Source organism: Muscardinus avellanarius, assembly GCF_963383645.1.
Source record: "Muscardinus avellanarius genome assembly, chromosome: 15".
Taxonomy (NCBI): domain Eukaryota; kingdom Metazoa; phylum Chordata; class Mammalia; order Rodentia; family Gliridae; genus Muscardinus; species Muscardinus avellanarius.
In genome coordinates this window covers 83,910,753-83,924,285 of record NC_137801.1, presented here as the reverse complement: position 1 = coordinate 83,924,285, position 13,533 = coordinate 83,910,753, and the positions used below count along the sequence as shown (strand labels likewise).

Below are 13,533 nucleotides of genomic sequence, written 5' to 3'. Positions count from 1 at the left end.
GATTGAAAAACAGAGAATGGGGCTTTGGGTCTTGACAGTGCTAACAGTTTTTATACATTTCACAACAGCTATCAGTAGTAAGTATTGCTTTTCAAAGTATGTTAAAGCAAGTGATTCCAAGAATTTGTCTTGTTTTAAACTGCTTGTTTCTCAGTATTCCTGCTAAATTGTAAACTAGAAAAATTATTTTTGCTCTGCAGGTGTGTGTGTGTGTGTGTGTTGCTGGGTATTGAACCTAGGGGTGTTCTACCTTTGAGCTATACCCCCAGCCCTAGTTTTATTTTTTGTTTTGAAACCAGTTCTCACGAGGTTACTGAGATCCTTGCTAATTTGTCAAGGCTGATCTGAAACCTGTGATCCTCCTGTCTCAGCTTCCCAAGTACTGGGATTGGAGGTGTACTCCACCACGCCCGGCTCTGTAGTCATTCTTTAGCACTTATCTATCAGACTAAGTTCTCTTTAGGAACTGTATCCTCATTTTACATTTATGTATTCAAATACATCAGAATTTTACCAGGGCTGGTGTGTAGGAGGCCTCATAGGCCTCTGTTGACTGGCATATAATTTGTTTAGATAAAGCTGCTTTTCCATGGAGCGCTGTGGGGGATATAGTTCCAAATTAATTCATTAATCTGTGGTACCTAACAGACATTTCATAAAAGATCTTAGTCATTTACTTATTCTTTTTTTTAAAGCATCACAGTACAGAAACCATTTTAGAAGTCAATGCTAGATGGAAACATTAAGAATAAAAGAATTAGCTGAGCGTGGTGGCGCACACTTGTAATCCCAGCATTTGGGAGGCTGAGACAGGAAGATTGTAGTTCTTGGACAGCCTCAGCTACTTAGACAGGCCCTCTGCAACTCAGTGAGACCCTGTTTCAAAAATAAAAAAAGAATAAAAAATAGGGCTGGGGTTATAGCTCGGAGGTAGAATGGCCCTGGATTCCATCCCCAGTACCACTAAATAAATAAATAAATAAATAAATAAATAAATAAATAATAAATAATGATCTTTGCATATGAGCCTTTTAGGCCATGTTCACGTTTCTCATTGGCAGTGAAATCATTTGGGAGCCTGGAAAACGAGGCTTTAATTGTGAGATGTCCCAAGACAGGAAAACATCCTCACACTGTGGATTGGTACTACTCAAAAACCAACGAAAGTATTCCCACCCAGAAAAGACATCGTGTGTTTGCCTCAGGGGAATATCTAAAGTTTCTACCAACCAACGTGGATGATTCTGGCATTTACACCTGCATCATCAGAAGGTATTATCCAGGAGGCCACCATCATCTCCGAGCCCACTCCCCTTCTGTTAGAGTCCATAGTCTGAGCTGCCCTTACTTTTTTTTTTCTTTCTCTCCTTTTTAATGAAACAATTGAATTTATAAAGTGATTAGAATAAAAGAGTACTTCTAGGACTACCATCAGGCAGAAAGGATTATAAACCAACTATCTGGATAGATGATTGTGAAGATTCATTGGTTGCCTAACTAGAAAAAGGACTAGCTCTTTTAGTGACCCAAACACACCAAACTAAACACACCCCAAAAAAGCAACAGAGATTGTTCCCTTTTTCTTTGTGGTGGGAGGAGAGTGGGGAAAAAAAAAAAAAAAAACCAGACCAAACCAGTAACCTAGACATTTGGCATCACAAATCCCTATGGTGGGTCACGGGGGCAATGATCAGGGCCTGAAATTCTGGAGCTGCAGAAGATTACCTGCAACTGCCTGTCTACAAATCACCTAGTCTGCATATAAAGTGTTACGTGTTTTGATTTTGTGTGCCTCTTTGGTACCTATAAGTCAGTAGATAATGGTACGTTGGGTATCATGATACATACAATAATATAGTCTGCCTCATAGAAGCATCTGTCTGAGGATAAAAAAGTTAATGTTTGAAAATTGCTTACCACTGTGACTATTATGTGGTAAACTTTCAATGAATACTAATAATAATTATTATTTTGGGGCCATGGCACTGAGGCAGATGTCGTAGATGAGGAAATGGTGAAGGAGTCATTTTTAGAATTAAGATTGGGGTTGTATTTTATCTGGAGGGTAACAAAAAATCTGGGGTCTTCTATCTTCAGACTGGTATAGTTGATTTCAATAAGAAAAGAACCTCCAGCCTGTTTTAAGAATAGAAGCAACATAAGCAAAAGTTAGAGTTGTGTTGTTGTTTCACAATGAGAAGTAGCTCTTTTTAATTGTCTGACTTATTTGAATAGTCCCACCAAAAATAAGACTGGATATGCAAATGTCACCATATTTGAAAAACAACCAGACTGCAAAATTCCGGATTATTTTATGTATCAAACAGTCTTCGGGTCAGAAAAAAATTCCAGAATATTTTGTCCTACAATTGACCTCTACAATTGGACAGCACCTCTTGAATGGCTGAAGGTAAAAGGAAATTTGGGGGAAAAAGAGATGAAAATGGCACAATCAACATAGATAAAAGTGAAAAGTGACCAAAAGGGACATGAATTTTTTTTTTATTAAGCCAGGCTTTTTTATTGTAGGATTGTGAACCTCTTCAGGGATCAAGGTACAGGATACACAAGTCTTTTTTGGTAATCGATAATGTGAAGGGTGAAGATGCAGGTGACTACACGTGTAGATTTACACACACTGAAAACGGAGTCAATTATAGTGTGACAGCGACCAGGTCCTTCACGGTGAAAGGTAAGCCACTTACTGCAGCCATGTAGGATATTTAAACAAAGATAATTGGCAAGAAGCATGCCCTCTGGTTGAGTTTTCTGCACTCAGTCCTACTCCCTCATTCTTCCTCCTGCATCCTCTTGTCTTCTAGTTCTCTACTATGACTAAGAGATCTCCTGACATCCTCTCAAGTTTTAAGAAATTTGGGGGAGAGATTATATACTATTAACCCAAAGCCACAATTGGTCTTCTGTGACACAATTTTCCAAAGACAGAACAATCTCAATCATAATATAGTTAATTCTTTTTTTTTTTTTTGAATGGCAATACAACAGTTTACAGGAGATTGATTCCAGGATGCCCTTGGCTACCCAAATCCTTGGATGCTCAAGTCCAAATGGTATAATATTTGCATAGAGCCTGTGGGCATCCTCCCATATACTTGACTCATCTCTGGATTGCTTTTTTAGATATACTTTTACTCTCACATCATACTGTATAGTTCAGAGTGACAGGGACATACATGCACACGGCACTCAATGAACTTTGAAGGCATGTAAATAGTTGTTACATCGTATTGTTCAGGGACTAATGATAAAAAAAGAAGTCTGTGTATGTTAGTAGGGAAGCGATTTCCCCACCTCCAAATTTTCACTCCATGGTTTAAGCCGCATGTGTGGAACCCATAGATAAAAAGAGCTTACGGTAATGGACTACAAGTGTGTGTGTGTGTGTGTGTGTGTGTGTGTGTGTGTGTGTGTGCTGTAAGATGTCATTGTTAGAAAAATTTAAGAACATGGCTACCCAATAAGATAGAAATATGCAAATGTAAGATTTACACCAATCACTATCCCACACTCCCTTAATATTTGTATTTGCTTTCTGTTTTTTTTTGTTTTAAGATAAAGAAGGCTTTTCTATGTTTCCAGTCATTAGAGCCCCTCCACACAATGAGACGAAGGAAGTGGAAATCGGTAAGACGGTAATAAGAATGCTGTGCTACCTGGGAAATTCTTCCTCATGAGCTCTGATCTGAATTCCTCTAGATGTGGCCAGAAAATTCCTCCCGGGGACCTTGAGGACGGTGTGAGATGGTAGATGGTAGTGTGGAAGCACTGGCCTCAGGCACTAGCTCATATTAGGGACCAGCATCTCAGCTGCACACCTGTGCACATCTGCACTGCACTGTGGAAGTCATAGTGCTTAGGTGTATGGCTCAGTTTATTGTCACTTCTCTGCAGGAGGCAAGATGTTGCCCCCACTTTACTTTTGAGGAAACTCGGTTGAAAGGTCATAGCATGTGTAAGGAGCATCCTTGTGACCTCCCCTTTCTCTTGGCCCATCTGCAGCCACTAGACACTCATGCCTTCAACATGTCCCTCTCTGGTAATTAGTGCTTTTAACATTCTTCCTTACTTTTTTTTTTCTTCCTTTCTTTCTTTCTTTTTTTTTTTTTTTTTTTTTTTTAAGGTAGTGGGGATTGAACTCAGGGGCATTCTACTTCCAAACTAAACCATCAGCCCCAGCCCCATTTTTTACTCTTTTATTTGAAACAGGATCTCACTAACTTGCAGAGGGCCTCACAAGTAGCTGAGGCTGGCCGCAAACCTGGGATCCTCCATTCCTCCGGTCTCAGCCTCCCAAGTACTGGGATTACAAGTGTGCCCCACCATGCTTGGCTTTCTTTTCTACTTTTTTCCCGTGTTCTGCCTCCTTCTCATCTCTCAAGACTAAGCTCAGAGCGGGGTGTGGTGGTGTGCATTCATGATCCTAGGACTTGAGAGGCCAGGATAGGAGGATTGTAGGTTCAAGGCCATCCTCAGCAACTTAGTGAGACCCTCACCAATTTAACAAGACCTTGTTTGAAAAAAACAATAAAGAGGGCCAGACATGTGACTCGGAGGTTGGTAGAATGCCCCTGGGTTCAATCCTTAGTTCCAAAAAAAATTAAATGACTAAATTCCTCTATCAACTTTTCTGCACAATCCCCACCACACGGCCCTACTTACTTCCTGTCAGAGTAGAATGCAAACCTCCTACATGGGCTCAAGTCCAGGGCATCATTTTTGTGCGCAATGTGATAGCCTCGCTCTGGGCAGTTTCTCCCTTTGTATACACATGACGCTTTGTTAAATCTTGACGTTTGAACACTACCTACTTTGTACACTAATCATTTATTTCTGCCATTGCCACCTCCCAGAGACTCTGAGCTCCTCCTGGTTGATAATCTCAACACAGCTCCTGACGGGAACCAGGGGCTCGGAAAGGGATTGTTGAATGCATAATTGTGTTCAAAAAGCATCACAGATGTTTCCAGGTCTGCATGGAAGGAGTCTCAGGGTCAGGGGGTGGGTATGCTGCTGAAGAGTGCTCTTTATAGACACCGAAGTCCCAGGTGGTAGTTGGGCTGGGTACCACACAGTCTCCAAAGGTAGGATACGGATCGATGAGAAGAATTCAGTGAGAGGAGAATTGTGGCAGGGACGAGTGGGTTAAAAAGAAACTTTGATTTCTAGTCATGAGAAATCCTACATGAGAAATCATGTGAGACTGAGTCAGACCATCTGCCTCTTTAGCCTCTCCGAAGGTGAGAGCGCTGTAAGAACTGAGCCTCTAACTTATCTTAGAGCAACATGAAGACCCTGGGCCGAGGGGAGGCAAGAATGAGAAGGGGAGGAAAGATGGAGTGCTAGAAATTAGGAGGGGAAAAGGAAGAATTACAGAGCACGTCAAGTATTCCATGGTGTTATCTCATGTGAAATGAAATTAAATACAAGTGGCAGAATTTAATCTTCCTGGTGTATTTCTTTGGTTCCCATTTAGGAAAAACAGTAAACATAAACTGCTCTGCCTGCTTTGGGAAAGGCATTCATGTCTTAGCTGCCGTCCTGTGGCAGATTAACAGAAGCAGTGTCAAGGATTTTGGTGAACCAAGAATTCAAGAAAAAGAAGCACAAAATGAAAGGTATTTTTTCATTGAAATTAAAACACGCCCGCCCCATCACCTTCCTCATGAGGGGCACCTGCAAAGGAAACATTGAAAATAACAGGGTGAACCGGGCGTGGTGGTGCACGCTTGTAATCCCAGTGCTTGGGAGGCTGAGACGGGAGGATCACACAGGTTCGAAGCCAGCCTCAGCTACTTAGTGAGGCTCTCAGCAACTTAGTGAGACCCTGTTTCCAAATAAAATATAAAATAGGTCTGGGAGTACAGCCTGGAGTTAGAAAGCCCCTGGGTTCCATCCCCAGGACCACACAGACAATACACAAAGAAAATAACACATTGCCTTTTCAGTTCCAGCAACGGGATGACTTGCCTAAACATGGTGTTAAGAATAGCCAGTGTGAAAGAAGATGATCTGCCCCGGCAGTATGACTGCGTGGCCCTGAATTTTCATGGCTTGATAAGGCACACCGTAAGACTGACTGGGAAAAAGCCAAGTAAGGGGTGTTTCCGAGACTCAGGGCACCTGAGTTGATATATCGACTGTGCGCTGAAGTCCTTTCCTTAGAGGGAATGCACTAATGTTTGGTTATGAGGCTCTGTCATGGCTTGGTTCACAAAATGCGTTTCTCCTCTTCAGGAACCAACTACTTATAGTCTGGTCTTTTCAGAATATTTCCATTTGCTAAGAATATTGTTTACTGTTTTATTTTCTTCCTCACAGCTTCCTCCTCCTCCTTCTTCTCCTCCTCTTCCCCTTTCTCTCCTTCCTTCCCTTCTACTTTTCTTTCTCCTTCTCTCTTTTTCTACTGCTCCTCCTCTTCCTTCTCCACTTCCTCAACCCTCTTCCTCTTTTTCTCTTCCTTCTCTCTCTCTGACTTTTCCTCTCATGTATCTGCGGTCGTCTCTTCTTCAACCTTCAGCTGCTCCCCTGGTCATCCTTCCTAGGTTTGAGCAACATGGAATGCTGTTGTCTACAGAGGATTCAAAACAGTCCTAAAGCTGCCTTCCATGCTTTTTATTTTGATTGTCACCATACTCAGACGGTTATCATGCCTCTTGGCAGGGGCAGGCCGACTCTTGGCCCCACCCCTTGGTGTGTCTGCCTTGCAGTGCTGTCCAAGGCTAGACCTTTATGAGCACTTAGCTCCTGGGCACTTGTCAATTTTCTCCTTTTCATTTCCAGGGATATTCATCCAGTTTGTTAGATGAGGCATTTGATTCCCTATAAAAGGGTGGAGAGAAAAATATGGTGTTTTTCTAGTCACCAATCTCTTAATAGAAGTACAACACTGTAGAAATTATTTAGTATGTCAACGGGAGTTAAACGCTGAGCTCTCTCTCATGTTCAGGGTGTGATCCAGGTCCATTTGCAGGAATGTGCAGACCACAGAGCACTGGGGACAGAGAGAAGCAGGTGACCAACCAGATACTCAGCTTGAGATGGTGCTTGGGATTTTTCTTATTTTGATTTTGACTTTAACCTCTGATTTGTATGATTTTATAAAACAAGAGTCTGTCCTTACATTAATGGTTTTTTTTTTTTTTTTTTTTTTTTTTTTTGGTCCTGGGGATGGAACCCGGGGCATTCTACCTCCAAGCTACACCTCCAGACAGATTTTTTTATTCTTTCATTTGAAGAAAGGTCTCACTGAGTTGCAAAGGGCCTCACTAAGTAGCTGAGGCTGTCTGCGATCCATGATCCTCCTGTCTCAGCTTCTCAAATGCTAGGATTGCAAGTGTGCACCACCACACCTGGCTAACATTGATGATTCTAAGCGTTGTCCTATTCAGGAGGATATGAGGCTTCCTCCAGCGGTAATTGCGTCAACCCAGGATAGCTGTGGATCATGATGTCAAGATGGCAGAGGGTGCTGGTGGACGTGCTGGATCCTCCAGAAAAGAGGAATCCATGCCCCATGCGTCCATCCAGCACCACCTTTGTCTCTTCATCCCTGGGCTGGGTTTGCATAAAATTATTTATGCGTGCTCTCTGATCACCTGTATTAGACTTGTGTTCTTGTGTTCATGTTACCTTTTTGTGTGTGTGATTTGGTACCTACAAGTTTATTTGTACTTTACTTTTTTTGGGGTTCAAATTAACGTAATGACACTCTTGTTTTAATGACCTTGTAAATTAAACAAAAGAAATCATCTCTACTGCTATTGAATTGTTACAATGAATTCTTTTGTTTTGGAAATTCCAGCATTTCTTGAACTTCATAACAAAAACATAAAAGCCTATGTCTCCATATTATTGAATAATACCAAATAAATATTTGATGCTCATAATAATAGGGCATATATACATATATGTAAATACATATAAATATATATATATATATACATTTTCTATGTCCCAGGCCCTGTCTAATAATTTTACAATTAAATATCTCATTTATTTTCTTAATATACTACAAGGAAGAGACTGCTACTATTATCCAATTTTATAGAGAGGGAAATCATCTGAGGCAGCTGAGTAATGTTTCTAGTACTAGTTAGAGAACCAGGATCCAAACACAGGTGGCATTTTCTTATTCATACACACAGAAAGGATTTGCTTTTTAGTCTTAACATATAAGAATTACTTATACATTTATAAAGTTGTTAACAGTTGATATTGAACTTCAGTTTTCTTTAATGTCTTAAATAAATTTCTTTCCTCCAATTGAATGCCTCCAGCCACCTGTGCAGTGGCTTTACAACTATCTTCCTAGAACACATCCAGATGGGAATTTTACACAATCCAGTTGAAATGAGTTAGGGAGTTTTTATCCTTTGAACTGATGGTGGCATAGATGACGATGATAACCTGTCAAGTTTTAGTTCTTTCCCCTATATTTGGAACATTTTTTGGATAATTTTTTAATTTTATAGTGCTGGATACTATAGACGCATATATTATGGCCAGTGGAGAATTTGTAAATAGAAATTGGTGATTTTCAATGTCCAAGCTGGGAGCCCAAGCATGAAGACTTAATTTTTTTTTAAAGTTTGTAGTACTGGGGATTGAACTCAGGGGCATTCTCCCTCAGAGCTACACACCCAGCCCTATTTATTTATTTATTTATTTATTTTTGAAACAGTCTCTCTAAGTTGCAGAGGGTCTCATTAAGTTGCTGAGGCTGGCCTCAAACCTGCAATTCCTCCGTCTTAGCCTCCCAAGTACTGGGATTCCAGGCATGTACCAATGTCCTTGGCTGAGACTTAAGATTAAAATGAAAAAGAGCCATATAACCAAGTCTCCTTGGAGAGTCTTTTCACTTTCATGTTTAAGCACAACTATTTCTAAGACAAGATAGCTAACAAGTCTAAGATGGAAACAGATGCGAAACATTCAAGAATATTTTGAAGAATCCCAGTTCTTATGCTCAACTTGTCCTTATCTGTTATAAGTACTTGAAGATGCAAGCCGTGTTGCATATCCATTTTGTGAAGCAAGGCGTACTTGAGTTCAGTGATGGCTCAATAATGCCCATCAGTGAACGACTTAGAACCCAGCCAGCCATCATCTATGCTTTAGAGACTTACCTGGCTCTGCCTCCTCTTCACATCCCACACTGCCAACCTCCCAGATACAGTGAGAGACCACTCAATTCAGACCAATATATCCACTGTTCTCAGTGCTCCCAACAAACAGCAGCTTTGTCCATCCCTTTCTCCTAATCACAGAAGTTCGGATCCTCCTCTCCTTGCACCCCAAGTACCGCACACATTCTATTCAGAGCACCGTGATTTCCATCCACAGAAATCAACCTCCCACTAGATTAATCTCCTGTGAAAGTACTTTCATTGTTAATGACCCATTCAAAGCTCTCTGTTGGTTCGTGTGACCTTTAATATAGGGCAACTGCCTTAATGGGGGTTTTAAGTCTGATCCAATCTAGCCCTCATGCACTCTCCTAATCATATCTTCTTTTAATTTCCCAGACTAGGATACTCCAGTTCACAGGGAAACACTCCCAGGTCCCTCTGCACTTTGGCTCTCTGGCAAGGAGGGCATTTCTTTTTCAGCATCTCTCTGGATCTTACACATCCTTCAGGAATCTGCTTCTACAAGGAAAACTTTCTTATTCAGTCCTCCCTGGAGCACATTCTTCTTCTAATTGCCTCTTCCAGCTAAGACCATGCTTTTCTACCCATTTTAGTTAAGTCTACATGTGTCTCTGTCTTGTGTGCCCTTAAAATATGCGCTCTATGATACACAGCCTGGTACCTTGCATAGAGTAGGGGATTGAGAGGCATTCATTTGCTGGCTTGTAAAGCAGCCATGAAAATTCCAAGTGGGTACCTTTGTTGTAAATCTCTTGTACCAGTGGAGGTCAGTACCGTGTATTGATCTATCTTCTCTTGTTTGAGAAATACTGAAGATTATTTTTCTCCTTCTCCCTGTCTTTCCATAGTTTATGATCAAAGCATCTACTACATAGTTGCAGGATGTAGTATCCTGCTAATGCTAATCAACGCCTTGGTGATAATCCTGAAAGTGTTCTGGATTGAGGTTGTTCTGCTCTGGAGAGACGTAGCTAGACCTTATAAAACAAGAAATGGTGAGTGGCAAGTTTCGAGTTTTGCTTCAGAGGAAAAAGTCCCATAATGACTATTGATCATTTGACCATTAATCTCTTAGCTGCTAAGTCCACTGTCCATTTTCCTCTCCAACATTATCTCAGTGATTTTTCTCCCAATTTTTTGAATCTACTCAGAGCCTAGTTTCCATCTTGGTCTGTCCAAGATTCAGCTCCAACATCCTCTTCTATAGGATTGCTATTCCTACTAAATCCCCAATAGAAGAATTTGCCCCTAGCCCAGAAAGGTTTATCTATTTGGGGAAATGTGTGTTGGTAAAACTGTGAAATAAAATAGCAATAAAATTGCTATTTCCCACATATGAGCAGGTTGGACAAGTGTGCCAGAACACAAGATTCATTTATTTTGGGGAGCTTGTCCATAAATATAGACACAGGGAAGAAGAGAGTTCTTCTGGCTTAATATAGACATTGTTCTTTCCTTTGGAAGTGAACACATTAGATTTTTCTATACCTTCCACAGAAGTAGTAGCTCATTGATTTGCGGGAAATTCGGACCCCTTAAGAAATCCTACTTTCTTGTCATATTTAGTCTTTAGAATTTTAACTTTGGGGCAAGGACAATCTTATCCCTTGGTTTCACTTTTTGCAGTTTCAATTATCCAAGGTCCACTAAGGTTAAGGAAAGAAAATGACATGGAAAATCCCAGCGATAAACAGAACAAAATTGTACACTATCCTGGGTAGTGTGAGAACATCTTATGCTGCCCTGCTTCATCCCAGCTGGGATGTGAGCCATCCCTGAGTCCTGAGTATCCACACCACATATGCCACTTGGGATCTATGGCTGTCTTGAGATGCACTGTGGTAGTGTGGCTGTGCTTATGTTCAAATAACTTTTATTTTACTTTGTAATGGTCCCAAAGTGAGAAAAGAGTGATGCTGATAATTTTATTATAGTATATTGCTATAGTATTCTATTTTATTAATGGTTATTATTGTTAAACTCATACTCTACCTAATTTATAAATTAAAATATTTCATAGGTATGTATGTGTAGGAAAACCCATGCTATATAGAGGATTTGGTACTCTCTGGTTTCAGACGAGGGGTATTGGAGCATATCTCCTATGGATAACTGGGACTATTGTATGGGAAAAAAAGAAGGACGAAACTGAGGTCTAGCAGACATGGAAGAAGGTCTTTATCAATGACTATAAATACTTAATAGGTGAGTGATCGAGCAGGACCACATGGCCTGAACTACACTGGACAGGCTCTGACCTGTGGTCTATTATTCAATCTGAGTAAAAAGCAAGATGAGTTGGAGACTACGACTGTTCTTTTCTTATCACCTTTTGTGGCAATAGATTGTCAACGTCTCTTCATTCTAGAATATTTTGGAGGATGGGACCCGCTCACCATCAGCCATACATCTTGGTGAGGAGTGCCTCCTGGGATCTAAGAAGGATTGAGAAGGCAGTGATGGAGTCGTACCTCTTGTTTTCCTTTTCAGATGGCAAGCTCTATGATGCATATGTTATTTACCCACGGAACCACAAAGGCTGTTCAGATGGGGTTAGCTCCGTGGAGTACTTTGTTCACCAGATTTTGCCTGATGTTCTTGAGAATAAATGTGGATACAACTTATGCATTTATGGGAGAGATCTGCTACCTGGAGAAGGTAAAGCTAGCAATACATCAGAGACAGGAAGCCAAGCCTACTAAGAGCTAAGAGCTGACAACCTTATTATTGCGTTGGACAGGAGTTGCCTTGACGACCTCAGACCTTAAGACCAGAGTTTGCAAATCTTTCTCCAGGACCTAATTATTCTTTCTGCTCCCACCCCCATAATTGGCTGGTGATGTCAGCAATGTGACACAGGATTACCAGAGTTAGGAGTCTTTTGCCTTGTGGAGCAGGTGGTATTAATTTCCTCTGTCCCCACCAGGATAACGCTAACCCTTTTAATTGGTGGTGGTACTAGGGATTGAACCCAGGGCTATTCTACCTCAGAGCTACACCCCCAGTTCTTATTTTTATTTTGAGACAGGGTCTCACTAGGTTAATGAGAGTCTCACTACTTTCTGAGGCTGGCTTTGGACCTGTAATCGTCCTGTGTCAACCTCCCAAGTACTGGTACTACAGACATGTGCCATTTCACCTGACTACTCTGACACTTCCTAATTCTAAGAGATTTGAAAGGAGACTGAAAATTTACAAAACTTCTGAGTAAGTGACTGGATTAGTGTCAGAATCTCACACCAGATTATAACAGACATTTGGGGAGGTTCAGAACATTTATGATCCAAGCAAGCATTAGCCTTAAAAAATGCTAAGAAATCTCAACCCCTTTCCTGTGTGACCAGATGCAGCCATTGCCATGGAAACCAACATTCGGAAGAGCAGAAGACACATATTTGTCCTGGTGCCCCAGGTGGCGCACAGCAAGGAATTCACATTGGAGCAGGAGATGGCCCTGCACAGCGCCCTCATCCAGAATGAATCCAAGGTGATTCTGATTGAGATGACGGCTCTGGGCGAGCCCGGCGGACTGCAGGTTGGGGCTCTTCAAGATTCCCTTCGGCACCTGGTGAAAGTGCAGGGTACCATCAAATGGACGGAAGACCACGTGGCCAACAAACAGTCCCTGAACTCCAAATTCTGGAAGCACGTGAGGTACCAAATGCCGGTGCCAAGCAAACTCCCCAGGAAGACTTCCATGGCGGCTTCCTTGAGCACCCAGAGGTGCTAGTGTTGCCTGGATGGACTATGGCGGCCGAGTTTGTGCCTCTCCTCAACTTCTGGGGTTGGTACTGTGACTGAGCCTCGGTACTAAGTACTGAAAGCTGGAGTGGGAGAGGTAGGAATGTCAAGGTAGTGAGCCCTCAGCCTCCCTCTGGCAACATGGCTCCTATGTTCTGGGTAGAACTTCCAGAATGTTCATCCTTACTCCCCTCCCTTCAGCCTCTCTTTGCTTGTACTATTCCACTGTGGTGTAGGACCTTTCCGCAATGTTTTCCTTCTTCCTTTCTTCTATCCTTTCTCCTCAGTCTTCATTAATAATCTACATTACAAATATCAAAAACTTTCCTGTTCAATTCTGGTTTCACCGCAGAGCCCTTTCTGAACGTCAGGCACAGCTGCACACACCTGTAATTCTCCTGGCCACTGTGTGTGGGCTGAGGTAGGAGGATCCCAATTGTGATACCAGCTTGGGCGATTTAGCAAGAATCTGTCCCCAAATTAAAAAAAAAAAAATAAACAAAGCCAGCCTCAGCTACTTAGTGAGGCTCTCAGTAACTTAGTGAGACCCTGTGACCAAATTAAAAAAAAAAAAAAAAAAGGTCTGGGGTATAGCCCAGAGGTAGAAGGCCCTGGGTTCCAT

At 41.6% G+C, this 13,533-nt stretch overlaps 1 protein-coding gene across 1 annotated transcript; it reads left to right on the top strand.

Moving 5' to 3' along the window:
- Positions 1-1,084: 1,084 nt before the first annotated feature.
- Positions 1,085-12,900, top strand: IL1RL1 (interleukin 1 receptor like 1; the record flags this gene model as incomplete). The annotated part of the gene is made up of 9 exons (XM_080711422.1): positions 1,085-1,272; positions 2,236-2,410; positions 2,530-2,692; positions 3,574-3,645; positions 5,495-5,636; positions 5,967-6,112; positions 10,019-10,165; positions 11,661-11,828; positions 12,515-12,900. Exons 2-9 carry the CDS (start codon positions 2,315-2,317, stop codon positions 12,898-12,900), a joined length of 1,320 nt encoding a protein of 439 aa, XP_080567548.1. The 5' UTR covers positions 1,085-1,272; positions 2,236-2,314.
- Between the last annotated feature and the right edge of the window lie 633 nt (positions 12,901-13,533).